This window comes from Salvia splendens, chromosome 3 (genome assembly GCF_004379255.2).
Source record: "Salvia splendens isolate huo1 chromosome 3, SspV2, whole genome shotgun sequence".
Taxonomy (NCBI): Eukaryota; Viridiplantae; Streptophyta; class Magnoliopsida; order Lamiales; family Lamiaceae; genus Salvia; species Salvia splendens.
The window spans coordinates 17,701,793-17,719,004 of NC_056034.1; the positions used below are offsets into that span (position 1 = coordinate 17,701,793).

At 38.3% G+C, this 17,212-nt stretch overlaps 1 protein-coding gene and 1 long non-coding RNA gene across 2 annotated transcripts; both read left to right on the plus strand.

Moving 5' to 3' along the window:
- Positions 1-4,240: 4,240 nt before the first annotated feature.
- Positions 4,241-6,610, plus strand: LOC121794054. The gene is made up of 2 exons (XR_006049226.1): positions 4,241-5,563; positions 6,336-6,610. It is a non-coding gene; the product is annotated as an uncharacterized LOC121794054 (long non-coding RNA).
- A 6,858-nt stretch (positions 6,611-13,468) lies between these two features.
- LOC121797283 (ORM1-like protein 2) lies at positions 13,469-15,955 on the plus strand. The gene is made up of 3 exons (XM_042196042.1): positions 13,469-13,800; positions 14,924-15,072; positions 15,579-15,955. Exons 1-3 carry the CDS (start codon positions 13,612-13,614, stop codon positions 15,715-15,717), a joined length of 477 nt encoding a protein of 158 aa, XP_042051976.1. The 5' UTR covers positions 13,469-13,611; the 3' UTR covers positions 15,718-15,955.
- The last annotated feature ends 1,257 nt before the right edge of the window (positions 15,956-17,212 follow it).

Below are 17,212 nucleotides of genomic sequence, written 5' to 3' on the forward strand. Positions count from 1 at the left end.
AGTGACTGAGTGAACCTAGTGTTTGGCCGAGAGTGTGGGCGATCTTGACAAGCGGATGTACTGACTGGGAAAGAAAATGGGGGAGGCAGAAGTTCGAGGTTGTCTAAGGCCGGATTGCACCTGATCCCGAGGGGAGGGATGGTTGAAAATATAGCCCAATCTTTGTGTTTAGTCTTTCTGTGTTCGTTTATGTGTTTTCTTTTCTGTGCTTGTTTTTGTGTTTTTTGTTTTCTCTTTCCGTTGTAGTATAGAGTCTAGTTTAGGTAGAGTCGGTAAGGGGAGTAACCAGGCTAGAATTCGACTTATTTCTTTTTGTTTGTTCTTCACACTTGAGGACAAGCATGTGGTAAGTGTGAGCAGTTTGATAAGTCGTATTCTAAGCCTTGGTTACGGGTCAGTATGATGTGCAAAATTGATTATATCTGCAAAACAGTTGCTCAAAGTGTGCAGGTTAAGTGTTCTAGCCAGTAGGGAAGTTTCGGAATGTTCAGGTGACAAAGGGCGCCAGCATGATCTCATACTGATCAGTATTCGTGCTGAAACGGCTTGAGATGGAGAAGGCGGATAGCTGGGACGGATTACCCACAGTTAAGGGCAAAGAAGTCAACTTGCAATGAGGATTTACCCTAAAATCAAGGGTAAGCCTCCCTATAAAAGGAAGCCACTTGGAGAGAGAAAAAGATATAGAAATTCACTCATTCACCACCATCTTTAGGTAGAGAGTTCTCTCGGTAATACCAGTCTTTCAGCCGTGTCCCGCTTCTTGCCTCGCCGCAGCCATGATCACCTGACGCCCAGATGTTCTCGGAGTTTCAGTCATCCTTATTCCAGCCAGCAAGATCATAGTTTAGGAGTTCCATCGCCCGGAGTGGCAAAACACTTTTATCTCGCTTTCGTAGTTTAATTTACTTGCATTTTCCTTACGTTGGATCTTGCTGCTTTTGAAGTTCACTGCTTTGAAGTATTTTGTTGAAGATCCGAACAATGTTTAATGCTATGAAGTTGATTTCTGTTCAGTTTGTCGAGCTGCTTTCTTTCTTTTCTGCCTAGTTAGTTAAATCTAGAGGTTCTGATCGTTTTGAGTATCGAATCGTGTGTTTCCAGTCAGTAGTTTATTTCTTCGAGTTAGCATGATCTGTTTACTGTTATTTCATAGAGGTTTGTTTCATGCAAGGTGCAGTTATGTGTTTCTTGTCTTTTTCCATGCTGATCAGTAGGCGGGATTTCAGTTTCGATGTTTGATTTTCGATTTGGAATTTTTGATTTTAGATCTGTGTTCGTGAGTTATTAATCTGCGTTTTTATGATGCTGAATCTGGTTTGTTTACTGATTTTAGTTTGTGGTTGTTGAAGAAGATGATGTCCATATCCAAGTTTGGGACCACTTTGCTTTTTAGATGTTTTTTGCTTTTTGTCCTTCACCTTTAGTACACCCTGCAGATCTGTCAGCCTAGTCACCACAACTACCACTTATTCTCTGCTTTTCTGTTTAGCCTTTTATAGTAACCTAGTACTTTCCGCATATTTTCTGTTACACCGCATCCACCATAATTCTACGTACACTACTACATGTCGACCACCATTCACCCTTCCTAGTCAGCAGGACACCATCTTAATTTCCCGTCTAGGTAGAGACTCAACCCAAGCGTGGTAGCTAACCAACCTTTCCAAATATCACCGCGGTAGTTTAAACGCACCATCTCTGTGGGATTCGACCCCTACCTTCACTATACTACCCAGTAGAAGAGGGTTGAGGATTCTTTGAAACCAGGGTCTAGGCTTAGTTAGGATCTCTATCCTGACCAGTAGGATATATCCTTGCCTACACACCCCTGTTGTCTTTCAGGGATATATCCTCGGTGGCCCGTATTCGTCAAGACAATTCCCCAACCGGTAGGACCGAAGAAACAATACTTTGCACGGAAACAAGAAGGTGCTAGGAAGGATGTTGAGCGAGCTTTTGGTGTCCTCCAAGCGCGATGGGCCATTATACGGTGCCCGACATGAGTTTGGCACGAAGATGATGTCGCAAATATTATGTTGGCATGTATCATGTTGCAAAATATGATAATAGAAGATGAAGGATTTTCGGCAGAGCGCTGAGCACCGGAAGAGGGCGCAAGTACAAGTAACGGTTTCGCCTCCGCGCCGATCCAGATGGGCGTACCACGGAGCAATGAATATTTGATCCAACGTTTCAGTGATATGCGCAGGAGCACGACACATACCACACTCCAAGCCGATTTGGTTGAAGAAGTTTGGGCACGTAGGGGAGGTGGCGGCCTAGTTTGAATGCGGATTATGATGTTTAATATATTAATATTTCGTTGTATAATTTTACCCCCATTTTAATACGACGAAAATGTAATGTTTAATTTTAATTTCTTCACTTATAGCCGTTTTTTATAATTACGTTTAGTCCGATAAATTTAATTACTTATAATTGAACTAAAATTAAAATGAAAATTTGTTATAAAATTTCGGGGTTATTAGAAGTATCCACCTATAGTGGCGGAAATAAAAAATTGGGATTGTAGACAAAAAAAGGGAGATGTGGAAAAAAAAAAGGCAGGGCTATTGGGGAAGGCCGCGATGTTCTTAGTCTTGCTTATCATACTTCAACTTTCGTACATTCTTTAAAAGATTTACTGACCAACTAATACATTAAATAAAAATATTTTCAATTCATCATCGTTCTAGAATGTTCTCTGCTGCTTTGCCTTTAATAATTTAAAATATTCTATATGTACACGACATATAGAACTAATTGGTTCAAATAAAATTAATTTTAATATATAAACTAAAAAATATTTTTCGCCGTAAATCGCGATTCATCACTTTAAAAAAAATTATAATCCTTGGTTCGAATTCTATAATTAATGAAATAAAAACCATTTTCATTTTGAATTCATCACCTTTTTTACCAGCAAATTCATTATATATATATAGGATGTATTCATTTCCTTTTTTAACTTTTGTTCTATTGTTATTTTTAATCTCAACCCCACGATTTTGTCATCCGACGGTTAGATTGATGTCACGTGTCATTTACTAATGCAGATTTTTAGTTGAATAATGCACACCGACTAATAATGCACCATTATAGTGTAATAATGCAGATTTTCAGTTGAATAATGTACACCGACTAATAATGCACCATTATAGTGTAATAATGCAGATTTTCAATTGAATAATGTACACCGACTAATAATGCACCATTATAGTATAATAATGCAGATCATCACAACCATCCAATTCAAGGATCCAAGGGTTGTGATTAAAAAGAAGCTTGGACTGAAAAGCTGCGAAGGACCTTAACACACCCCTATATTTATATGCCATAATAAACTAATTTATACTGTAAAGAACTTTTTACAAAAGACAACCACAACATATAATGTTATAGATACATATACAGATGAGTTATTATGATAATTTTTCAACATTGAGAAAGTGAGGATAACGCACCTAACACAAAACAAATATTTGAATTGTGAGAACACTATAGTTATATTTATACACTAAAATTATCAATCAAAGTTCATACATAAATTTTATACTTTAAGATTTAGTGTAATTGAATCTCATATTTTCCTTCGAAGAAGGTATATTAAAGTGTATTCATATAAGTATTCAAATAAGAATCCTTAGATATTGTTGATTTATGTTTTAATACATATAGTGGTAGCTTTATTAATTAATTTGTGGGTTGTGGCTTTGATAAGAGTACATCATCGTGCTACATGACGTTATTTACCACCTTACACGTAGATGTCATTACCTAAGTAGCAATATAAATATTTCCACACGGCTTTTTTTTATATTATTGATTTTATTATATGGCTGACGAACCAACATTTTCTTTTCAGAATCACACTAGATTATTTTAGGTTCAAAATGAAGCTGTTAGTTTAATTTCATAAAATCTGAATCAGATAGTTAGGCTTGACACTTCGACACGAGTAATTGGTAAATTATGAATTAGGCCTAACTCCATTATAATTACCTAATCCTATATATGTACTACTCCATAATGTCAAAGATACCGAATTCAAGACTTGCCAAAGGAAGAGGAGTCATTAGTGGAGAAAAATATACAATTGATAGGTAATTAATGTGCAATACATAGCCCTAGAATAGATTGATCTATTACCAAAATTACATTATAATCTTCTCTACTTAAAGGAGAAGAAACCGTGACATTACACACACTGAAAATACAAATCATTCATCTTCTCCCAAAAGCTTTCTCACTCAGAATTGCTCTATGCATCGCCTAACTCTCGATTACCATCGTTAAGATGGTATCAGAGCAGGTTTATCCCGGCTTGAGACTCAGAAAAATTTCATCACAGTCTCATGTACCTTTCCCGACCCTTTGAAACCTGCGAAAAAACACAACCAAAAATGTCAGAATCAGACAGTCCTCCAAAAACCAACACAACCGTAACCCTCTCGGCAGAACAATTTGCCGAGTTTATGAGACTGAGTATGTCTCAGAACACCAAAACAACCAGCCTTCATCCATCGAATCACTAGGCGAGGTGCGCCTGGCAGAGAAGCTCAACGGGGATAACTACCTGCTATGGGCTAAACTGATGAGTCGAGGGATCCGAGGGAAGGGTCTGGCTTCTCACATTAATGGAGTTATAGATCCGCCCCCCTCCGACGGACCCAAACTACAACCAATGGCAGCAGCGGGACGATTGCTGCTTCAATTGGATCATAAGCAACATCGACGCCAGCCTCATAAACGAGGTGTCCCAGTACGAGACGGCTTATGACTTATGGGAGAGTCTAGCCACCATGTATGGAAGCGACGCCGATCTGTTTCAGATTTCAGACCTGCACAGACAGGCATATAGCATTAAACAAGGTGAATCAACGCCGGAGAACCTATGGCAGAAATTACAAGACCTCTGGATATCGATTGATACCCGGGATCCAAACCCAATGGACACTCCATCAAGCATCGAAAAGTACAATCAGAACACAACGATTGTACCAATTCATGTGGGCACTGGAAGACAACAGTTACGGCAAGATAAAGGGGGAAATCCTCAATATGGATTCGATACCAACAACAAGGAAAGCGTATGGATTAGTCAGAAGAGAGTCGGTCAACGAAAAATTACTCAATCCAGAGGCGAAGGAATCCGGAATTGGAGTAGGGCTTGCAGTACACAACCGAAATTGAGCACCCGCACCACAGTATCACCATCCCCCATCGCGGAACCCTAATTACCAGAAGGATGAGGATAAAAGCAAGTTAGTATGCAGCCATTGTGGAGGAAAGAAACACACCAAAGAGACATGCTTCCACATCCATGGGTTCCTGGAGTGGTGGGAAGAGATGAAGAAGACAAGGCAAGCCCGAAATGCCGGCAGAACCAGTGGTGGCAGGGGAGGTGGGAGAGCCTCAGCAGCCATCGCTCAAGAACGCGCCTCCTACCCCGAAAAGTCTCCGACGGGTGGTAGTGGCATCCTCGGTATCAATGGAGAAACCAGAAATGAGGAAAAGCCTCCAACCGCTTCCGTTTCCATAGTAAGAAGATGGTCCGAAGGTAATTCAGGAACGATTGGAGCCCTCACCGGCGATCTCGCTGGCGGTATCGGCGTAAAAGGGGACGGAGGTGCGGCTAGGGTTCCCACATGCGAAGGGGGGAAGACGGCTAGGGTTTCACTCCGATGCCTTATACTCCCCACTCTCCAAAATCCAAAAAGGAACCCCACAAAAACCCGAAACCCCAATCCGGACCCCTCCCATGAAATATCCCCAATTTACACCCTCTCAGTCCCGAAAATTTCAAATAACCCCCACTCAGAAAGAAACCTACACATTCACCCCCAAACTTCCAGTTTATTGCACCTCAGCCCTCACATAAAGAAAAATCCAACAAACTCACCCTCAGTCGCCAAAACCTTACAAATTGTACCCTAGACTTCCAAAATCATCGACTTCCAGCCAACTATACCCTGTCAAAACTCATTCGAAGCCTTAGCCCATTCCTCTACGTCTAACTCAGGACCTAAAGACACTCACTGGATTTTTGATTGTGGGACAACCGATACCATTTCATTTGAAGCCTCAGACTTTGTATCTATTGCCAATTCAAAAAAATCCTATGTCCAAACTCAAAAAAATCATATGTCCAAACCGCCAGTGGGGACCTAGCCCGAGTTATGGGAGCAGGCACAATAAATATTTCGCCAACTCTGCGCCTTTCTAATTTTCTTTTTGTTCCGTCGTTATCTCATAAGTTATTATCCATTAGTCATGTTACTAGAGGACTGAACTGCAAATTACTAATGCATCCTCGATTTTGCATGTTACAGGATATCAAGACGGGGACGATAGTTGGGCGTGACATTGAGCGAAGCGGACTGTACTATGTAGACGAGATAGCCCAACAGAGTGCTGCAATGATGCTGACTCCCGGACCGACAGACAGACAGGCTTGGCTTTGGCATCTTTGGGATATTTCCTTCTCTTTTTTCCTAAATTAGCTAGATCCTTGAACTCTTTTAATTGTGATACTTGTGTGTTGGCCAAAAACCATAGACATTTTTTCAAGTTAAACAATACGAGAGTAAAATCTCCTTTTGCTTTAGTACACTCTGATGTTTGTGGTCCTGCTCCTATCACTGGGGGCCAAGGTTTTCGATATTTTGTACTTTTTCTTGATGACTATTCTCGCATGACCTGGATCTATTTTTTAAAAAATAAAAATGAAGTGTTTGATAAGTTTGTTGATTTCTATAACCTTATTCAAACCCAGTATAACAACACCATCCAGACCCTTAGATCAAACAATGGGGGGGGGGGGAATATGTCAACAATAAAATGCAAGAGTTTTTTAGGACAAAGGGACTAGTCCACCAAACCACGTGTGCTTATAATCCAGAATAAAATGGGGTAGCCGAAAGAAAAAATCGTTACATTCTTGAAATTACCCGGGCTCTCTTGATAGAATCCAAGGTACCCAGATCTTTTTAGCCAGAAGCTATAGCCACTGCTATCTACCTCATAAACCGACTACCCACTGGCATACTTAGCTTCAAAACTCCCTTAGATATATTTTCCCAGCACTTCGACATCCCATCCTCTCTATCCCCTGAACCCAAAGTTTTCGGATGCTCAGTCTTTGTCCACATTCTTAAACACGAACGTTCCAAATTTGATCCTTGCGCCCTAAAATGTGTCTTCCTCGGCTATGGAAAAAATCAAAAAGGTTACCGATGCTATGACCCAAAAACCCGTAAAATACATACAACCATAAACTGTGATTTTGTGGAAGGGGAATACTTCTACGCCCAATCTAGCGGTCAGGGGGAGACACAACCTTCAGCCAATACTCCAACAAATGACCTCCTAGATTGGCTACCGGATATTCAAAACTACCAATTAGGGGGAGAGTCACCAGGGAAATCACAGATAGGGGAAGAGTCACAGTCAAGCCCTGTCACAGACGTTGGTCCACCTGAGGAAGTTAGCAACACCGTCGGGCCGTCAAATCCCGTAATACAGAACGACGAGCAAGGTGACACTAATCAACCGTCAACCCCGCCTTCGATTCCTGAGGTAACCAGTTCAGTTTTTGATAATATACCTGTGGACGGCACTAACCTTGATAGAGGACACAATGAGGAAAGTGGAACCAGTGGAGGAAGCGAGAGGAATCCATATGAGTTGCCCCAGAGGAGAACAAGATGAGTGCCTCCTCGACGGTACTCCCCGGACTGGAGAGGGAAGAAGGCAAAATAAGCAGTATGCAATATTGTGCAATGTCACCTATCAGAAATGGCCTGGGTCTTCGAGACGACTTTATATAAGGAAGAAAACATCCCACAATCATTTGAGGAGGCAAGCAAACACAAACACTGGAGAGAAGCTATGAAGAAAGAAATAGACACTCTAGTCAAGAATGGCACATGGGAGAAATGTAGGCTGCCAACAGGAGAAAAGCTAGTTGGATGCCGGTGGATATTCACCATAAAAAGAAGAGCAGATGGTTCAATCGAGAGATACAAGGCGAGACTTGTGGCAAAAGGATACACCCAAGTATATGGAGTGGATTATGAAGAGACCTTCTCTCCCGTGGCTAAAATGGAGACTGTGCGAGCACTACTATCTGTAGCAGCATGCAAAGACTAGAACCTACACCAATTTGATGTGACGAATGCCTTCCTACATGGAGAACTAGAACAGAACAATGAAGTATACATGGAGGTCCCACCAGGCTTTGCCGGAGAATTTGGAGAAGGAGAAGTTTGTCGTGTGCGGAAAACCTTGTACGGGTTAAAGCAGTCTCCCCGGGTCTGGTTCAGCCGGTTCTGTCAAGCCATGTTCAAGCACGGATTTCAACAAAGCCAGTCTGATTACACACTCTTCACAAAAATGAGAGACAACAAGGTAACATGTCTAATTATTTATGTTGATGACATGATTATCATTGGAGTTGATATAGAGGAAATCCAGAAGTTGAAAGAAAATCTGTTCAAGCAATTTGAGATGAAAGATCTAGGGGCACTGAAGTACTTCTTGGGGATAGAAGTGTTGAGATCCAAGCACGAAATATTCCTAAGGCAAAAGAAGTATGTCCTAGACCTGTTAGCAGAAACCGGTCTCCTCGAATGCAAGCCAGCTGACACTCCGATGATTCCCAACCATGGTTTGAAGTTAGAGGAAGGAGTGGAACTCACTGACAGAGAGAGATACCAACGACTGGTTGGAAAACTCATTTATCTCTCACATACTAGACCTGACATTGCATATGCCGTTGGCATTGTGAGCCAGTTCATGCACAAACCTCAGGTTAATCACCTGGAAGTCGCGTTAAGGATCGTGCGTTACTTGAAAGGCACTGTAGGATATGGAGTATTCCTAGCAAAGAAAGAAGACTTGAAGATTGATGGATACACTGATGCTGACTGGGCAAGTAATCTGGTGGATAGAAAATCTACAGGAGGTTACTTCACCTTCATAGGGGGAAACTTGGTTACGTGGAGGAGTAAGAAACAAAAGGTAGTAGCTCTATCTAATGTCGAGGCCGAGTTCCGAGGAATGAAAAGTGGACTCATGGAAATCCTATGACTAAGAAGGTTACTTACAGAAATTGGCTTCCCACCTTCTCGAAAGAGTCAATTGTTCTGCGACAACAAGGTTGCGATTAGCATTTCAGAAAACCCAGTACAACATGACAGAACAAAACATGTGGAAGTTGATCGGCACTTCATCAAGGAAAAACTGGAAGGAGGGATTATTGAGCAACTTGCTGACATATTAACCAAGGTTGTTCACCCAAAGGTCTTTAAAGAAGTATTGGCCAAGTTAAGCATTGGAGATACCATTGCTCAACTTGAGGGGGAGTGTCAAAGATACCGAATTCAAGACTTGCCAAAGGAAGATGAGTCATTAGTGGAGAAAGATATGCAATTGATAGGCAGTTAATGTGCAATACATAGCCCTAGAATAGATTGATCTATTACCAAAATTACATTGTAATCTTCTCTACTTAAAGGAGAAGAAACCGTGACATTACACACACTGAAAATACAAACCATTCATCTTCTCCCAAAAGCTTTCTCACTCAGAATTGATGCATCGCCTAACTCTCGATTACCATCATTAAGACGTAACACCGATGTTGATTGACCAAAATTCAATTTTTATAACAAACTTATAATATGGTAGTTAAAATATCTAGATATTGATGTTGACGTGCAGTGGCGGATCTAGGGGGGGCAGGAGGGGGGGGTCGCCCCCTCCGTGCGACTATTTTTCCCTTATCGGGATGTAATTTTACCATGTCCGCCCCCTCCGTTTGCCTCCGGCGTCGCCCCGAATAACCAAAAAAATAGCCATGTCCACACTAAACCAAGCTAATATTATATATTCCGCCCCCTCCATTTCCGGATCCTGGATCCGCCACTGTTGACGTGTCCTGTGATCTACCGTCTACCAAATTAACTATCGTATCAGTTGATATGGAATTCCAACTCTCATGCATGCCAAACTTAATTGCAATTTTTCTTAATGAAAACAAGCTAATATGATAAGTATATAATTGATTTACATTTTACAATAATATCATGTGTATATATATATACACACACATTAGTGACTAATTTCAACATGTAATTAATACTCTGCCAAATGTGAAGTTCACCTCTTGTAAAAACTAAATACGTGAATTTGAGGTTCAAAAAGTGTTAGCTCATTTTCCACAACAAATTATTTTAAATATAAAGGAGGATAATGATTTTAAAAAGGTAGATTTAAGGGAGGAAATAATGTTTGATGTGTCTTGTGGTGGCATTGGAACGATATACTAACTTATTACTTATGTATAATTAAGATTTGTATGGCTTAAATATCAATTTCAACACTACTGCGTGTCATCTGTTCCTTTATCTTCTTACTATTTTATTTCCTGTGAAATTTATTTTATTGAAGTCGAGTTTGATGTTTTTAGTTCACGTTAATTGTTGCTACTTAACTCGACTTAATTACATACAATTCGTTGATCGTTCTATATATATGTACAATATATCTGATGAGATTTGCAGCCTAGCAAATCTTTATACATGTTATAGTAAAATCTCCATATATTTATTGGATCACTAAGAATTGAGCGATAAAAAATCTTTATTTCTGATTTTGGAAAAAGAAATCGACTTATCATCTAAGAATAACCTAGTTTCCAGAAGAACGAATCACTAATTAAATCATGATGTGTATGTGGTTTTACAACTGTTTTCCCTATTCAGTTTTCTTTTCTTTTTTTTTTAATTTTGCTTTTACTTACGCTTATACAATTTCGAATTAAATCCTATTTCCAACTTAATGGCCACGTTTCCCTTATCTTCCATTTGTTTAATACTCTGGTTTATCTTTATGTTTCCATCTTCTATATGTTTAATACTACTACTTATTAAGTGTAATTAATGGAGTATATATTTACAGCACGTAAATAATTGCATCATTCTATTAAATTTTACAAATTAAAGTGAAATTTAAATTAAGAGAGAGAGTCATTTGAAATAATTTCAAAATGATGGCAAAAAATGACTAAAATAGATCTTAAAGCAAATAAAATGAAGAAATGGTAAAAAAATTCCAAAAACAGTTCTAAAGTATTTCAAATAAAGTTTTTGTTCTGAGTTTGTTATTGATATTTATTTTTTTTTGGGTGCAGAGAAAGTGCAAGCACTATTATCCATGTAGATTGTTCATAGTTCACTCAAGTTTTAAACATGCTCAAGAGATTTAAGGTGGTATTTTTGTCTTAAAAAGTCAAAAAATTGAAAAAAAATCATATATGTAATTATACCTACTGATAGTAATAAAGTTAAGGCCAAAACTAGTCCTGAATATATGCCAATTTTATGATTTTGATCCTATATTTTATCTTTTCAATTTTTGCATCCTGAACATTCAACTCGAATCACAATTGGTCATACACTAAAAATTCTGTCAAATTTTAAACGGTTGTAACCCGATTTTGACCGATTTTTAAACAGTTTTAACCCGAATGAGACTGTTAAAACCATCAAAATCGGGTTAAAACCGTTTAAAAACTGATGGAATTGTTAGTGTAGGACCAATTGTGATCCGAGTTGAAATGTTCAGGATGCAAAAATTCAAAAGATAAAGTATATGACCAAAATCGTAAAATGGGCATATGTTCAGGACTAGTTTTGGCCTTTACTCAATAGTAATACATATTTTTCAAGGACTATATAATTCAGGACCAATTCATGAAGTTCACTCTTTGGGGGTGTTCGGTTTGCAAGATTTTATCTCGAGATTAGAATAGTAGTGTGTTTGGTTCATGAGATTTAGTCCTCCAACTCAATACTAGATGAATAATCATAGGATAATTAGTTATAGCTAAGGAAATAGATCCCCTACTGTGCATCTGATGTGCTATTTCCTACCTATACAATTAAATAAAAGAAAAGGAAAAAGAAAAAAGGATAAAATCAAGTGTACCTGCGTTTTATTCACAAGATGTTGTGTTTTAAACACAGCCCCCTGCTATGCACAACAGAGGATCATTCCCCTATAGCTAACCCCCTATGACTAAAATATTCTTACAACTCAAATTATATCTTGATATTATTTTATCTAGGAAACCGAACACCACCTTTCAATAATATCTGTCAAACTCCTAAAATTAAAATCACTAATAGTAGTATTCAATAACAAGCAATTCTGTACCTTTGACTCAATTGTGATGCCATTTGATTTTGAGCCAAAAGACCAAAAAGAAAAAAAAGTACTCCCTAATGAACTAAAAACTATTCTTTCCGTCCCACAACAGAAATCATATTTGATGTGGAAAAAGATTTTGAAAAATATAAAGAACAGTGAGTTGAAAAAATTAATGAAATATATGGTCTAATTTTTTATATTGATTTTATAATAAAATGTAAGTGAAATTGGTTAGTGGAATGTGAGACCTACTTATCATTTATGATAAAAGTGAAATATGACTCTTATTATGGAATATACCGAAATAACAAAATACTCCTTCCGTCCCATAATAGATGTCACATTTTCCTTTTTAGTTATCCCACAAAAGATATCACATTTTCTTTTTTGAAAAAAGTTCTCTCTCACGTTAATATAAATATATTATATTCTCTCCACTTAACACACAAAACAACTTTTACTAAGATCATGTGTCAGTCCTCAAGTGGGTTATCTATTATGAGAAGGTGGGAGTATAACTCTTATTGCGGAATAGGGACTAGTACTAAAAAGAAAAGGTTGTGGAAATGAACTTGAACTGGGCTTTACATTAAATTATGATAAAAGTAAAAGATTAGATAAGCCCAGTTATCCGTCTGTTCTTTTTGTGTTAATAATGAAGAAAAAGGCCCAATTATATAGCCCCCTATGCTAGCCAGTTATTGAGTAGTGTAATTATTTTCCTGAAAATATATATAGACGTAAATTTTCTCACGACGGCGGCGAATGGTGGGCATATAGTCATAAACGGATACCAGAATAGTATTGTAGGAAAATAAGTAAATTTGATAATTAGTTTTAGGGTAAAGTAAACACCTTTAAGTAATGTTACAAAATAAATAAATGTCTAAAATCAAGCTAACAATGACCATCCACAAATACACGGCCACTTATAAGCTTTAGTAGCATAGCAATAATTCTTGAAAAAACCAACAAATGAGTCACACGACTATCCTGAATATATTTAAATCGATGAGATTTCATTTTAGATATATGGATAAATAGATTGCAATCCTACATACATTTCGAATAACTGTAATGCCCTCTTAGTATCTTACTAAGCATGTCTTATTTATCAACCAATTAATTTCCTTCCAATATTCCTAGTTAGTGGAGTACTCTCCAAATGAATAGTGGAGTAGTAGAAGAAAATTGACGGCGCTGATTATATCCATCAATTAATTAATCAAATTTTTATAAATATTTTAGTTTAATAACAAAAGAAGCAAAACAAACACGCCACACGCCTACTCCCATCATCGATCACTCCGAAGTCGTCCCGCCACCTTCTACAACGCCGTTCATCGATTATTCGGGTCGGATCTCCGTCGAATTCGGATCCAATCGCGATCGGCGATGATGGCTAAACTCTACGTGCAGATGGCGCCGCCGGCGGATCTGAACCGGAACACCGAGTGGTTCACCTATCCTGGCGTATGGACTACCTACATATTGATTCTCTTCTTCTCGTGGCTTGTCGTTCTCTCCGTCACCAATTGCACCCCCGGCATGGCATGGACGATCGTCAATGTCTGCCATTTCCTCGTATGTTATCGCCGCTCAGTTTTTGTGTTTTTTCTAATTTAATTTGTTTTGCTGCGTATTTAATTTGGGTGTTTTGTGCCCTGGGGTTATATAGTTTTGATTGTAGCTCTGATTCTCCTGTGCGGCAAACATGATACTCGAATTTTGACTAGAGTTAGTATTTTATTGGTTTTAACAGTTAACAATTTAATTCGGTCCCCAGATGATTAAAGTTGGATGATTTGTCAATTTTGCACTTGTTGAGTGGGCTCGATTTTAGGTTGGAGAACTAGCAATTGAGGATATGTTAGAGGTGCAGCTCAAAAATGCTTTTGGCTATTAACCCTAGCCAAGATGTGAGTTGTTTGGTTCATTTGTAGCCCGATGTTTATGTGATTATTCTTAGACTGATCTTTATACTTTGTTCTGTAAATTTTCTAACTCTACATGGTCTCTGATTATATGACTATGAAATGGGCTGCTTTTTGATATCTCAACTGCTGACAAGTTTTTTTACTGGGCTTGGGTCTATTAGTAAAATTTGGGCTCTGAGTAGGTGACTCAGTAATCCTGTAGCTGTTGATTATGCTGGTTTCTCACATGATGCTTGAGGTGGAAATTGGGTGTGCAAGTGTTTGTGGAGAGTCCTTCTAATATGGTAGTGGTTATTACATCTGATCTTTTTACGTAATTCTGTTGACATGATCACTTCCTCCTTCCTGTGTTTCACTCCCGGTCCCGCAGTTTGATATTTGTGGTGTTTTTGTGCCCTTGTACAGATAGTAGACATAATCCTTTTCCATATTGCCTAGTACGGAGGGGAACATATTTTTGGACCTTTAACACTTGGGGGAAGGGACTCTAGTATCAAATATTCAAAATGCTTGTCTAGAGACTTCTATGGTTTCTCTTTACTGAACAGGGCTCTTGTTGCATGCAGTCTGATAGCTTTAAAAATTAATAGGAGTGTGTTTGTGTGTCTCTAGTGCGATCACCTTATAGTTCTAAGTTCTTCAGATGATGTTTGGTTGGTTTTTAGATGACAATCAATAGGCTCCTGATGTGCCTAGAACTGAACTTTTTGTGCTAACTGAAGATCAATAGGAGATTCTCTCTGACACAACAATTCTGGTTCTGTATGTAGGTAACTTACCACTTCTTCCACTGGAAAAAAGGGACCCCTTTTGGTGATGATCAGGGAATCTATAATGGCTTGACATGGTGGGAGCAAATTGACAATGGAAAGCAGCTCACTCGCAATAGAAAGTTCCTCACAGTTGTTCCAGTGGTTCTGTAAGCTCTCACCTCCTTTAGTTTTGTTGTTCTTATCTGGGAATAATGCTGGATATCTATATCTTTTAAGATAGTAGTATATCAGAACGAAGATTGCTGAGTGTTATTGTATCACAATGTTTGGTGGCTTCACCCTGATATTGATAAGATTTTATAGTTAGACACATGTACTGTAATTAAAAAATAAAAAAATGTGCTAATGTTTTTATCTCCGGATAAATACTTTTCTTGTCTACCAGACCTGTGAAAAGTGGGCATCAAATGAATTCCTGAATAACTCTTGAATTTTTAACAAACAACATAATGACAGGGCACTTTTCTGACCATGCTTCTTTCTCTATTGGAAGACTCAATTAAAATAATGGGACTTGGTCAATTAGAAATAATGTTATCTTCCCCTCCTGTACTTTCTCATTGAGAATGTGTGAGAAATTTGGTAGTATATTTTTTCTTTATTTCTCGCTGCATAGTAATCACGCTGCCTTTTTCACTTGCGCTGTTGACAGCTACTTGATAGCCTCTCACACAACGGATTACCAGTACCCAATGCTGCTCTTCAACACATTGGCAGTACTTGTGTTGGTTGTTGCTAAGTTCCCTAACATGCACAAGGTCCGAATCTTCGGAATCAATGGGGATCTGTGAACTGCCTCTTCTTCCAACAGTCATCTTAACTTAGTAGTTGGAGAATGCTTTATCCTCACAATATCTGTAAAGAAGGTTATGCATCTTTGGTGTATAGAATCTGCATCTTGAACTGATTATGTAGCATATATTTCACTACTGTTTTTACGGGCACTCTGAAAACTGAGAACCAGTATATTGTAAACAAGTTGTTTATTCACACTAGAAATTACTTGGAATATCAGTTATGTTATCAGTATCTTGCTCGGGCTTATAATCGATATTAGTATCTTCGACTGCTCTTATCGGCTGTAAAACATGTACTATATCAAGAATTGAACTACTTCAATACTTGCACCATTTATGCTCAATTTTTTTTTTTGAAGTCTTGGATCTCCATAACTAGGAATCTAGGACTTCATTTGTAAAAATATACAGTTATTCTTTTCTTTCTTCTGTAGACACACTTTTTGAATTTGATTTACTTTTCTTGTGACACAGTTAACTAATGAAGTCCTAGATGTCTGACTTGAGGCAATGTTTAGAGGGACCCTTGAATACTAGCTCCAAATTAGTGTATAGTTTTTGTGTCGGACTTTTTATTTGTGGTCTGAACGTTACACATTTGCTATGATTGAAATTCACGACTGATGACCGTATATGTAATTAATCAGCCAAACAATTGATTAGGTGAGTTTTTTGGTTGTGGCAGGTAAATTCAAATTTGCTTTTGGGCGCACTATAATACTCCATAATTCTTAGGTCTGCTTTCAAATGACTCTCAAGGTTTATGGATAAAACCCTTTATTTTAATAGTTTTAAATTCTATAGAAAATTAGAATGCCCTCCATTTGGGAGTAGAAAACTGTATGTTGGCTGTCAAGAATTCAAAATCACAGGCCATTGCAAGTGTTCTGTTTTTTATTATGTCATTGATTACTCTTATTTGAAGTGCTTTCTTAGCTGGAAGAATCTCACTCAAGATGTGACCATTATTATTAAAAACATGCACCTTAGAGCATCCACAACCGTACTCTTGCCAGCGGCACGATTGTGGGCCCGGCCCCACTTTTTCTGTCTGCTCTCTGGCAAGAGCACAACACCCACAGCTGTGCTCTTACGCAAGGACGAGCACAATTAATTTAAAATTCAATTAAACAATAACATTTCAATAATACTAAAATTCATTAAAAAACCTAAATAATATTACAAATGACAAATAAAATAAAAACGACATAATTAAAATCCTAAAAAATTAAAAATTACATAATTAAAATACTAAAAATTAAAAAAAACCACTACGCGTTGCCGAATTTCACCCACATGTGTTTGATTGGGTCTTCTTGTAGTTGATTGTGGATTCGGGTATCACGCATTGTGTGTCTTGTCTCGATTCTTTGGCCGACCGTCGTATGCTCTCCTCGGCGTGGGGGAGACCTCACTGTTGAGCTTCCGGCTTCGTCCTCGTCGTAGAAGCTAGCCGCCCTCGGCCCTTCGTCGACTATAATCATGTTGT

What these genes read in the sequence shown, in the direction of transcription:
- LOC121797283 (XM_042196042.1), top strand. Translation starts at nt 13,612, where the DNA reads ATGATGGCTAAACTCTACGTGCAGATGGCGCCGCCGGCGGATCTGAAC. An exon ending in TCAATGTCTGCCATTTCCTC is followed by an intron (nt 13,801 to 14,923) that starts GTATGTTATCGC and finishes TTCTGTATGTAG; the next exon opens with GTAACTTACCACTTCTTCCA. An exon ending in ACAGTTGTTCCAGTGGTTCT is followed by an intron (nt 15,073 to 15,578) that starts GTAAGCTCTCAC and finishes CGCTGTTGACAG; the next exon opens with CTACTTGATAGCCTCTCACA.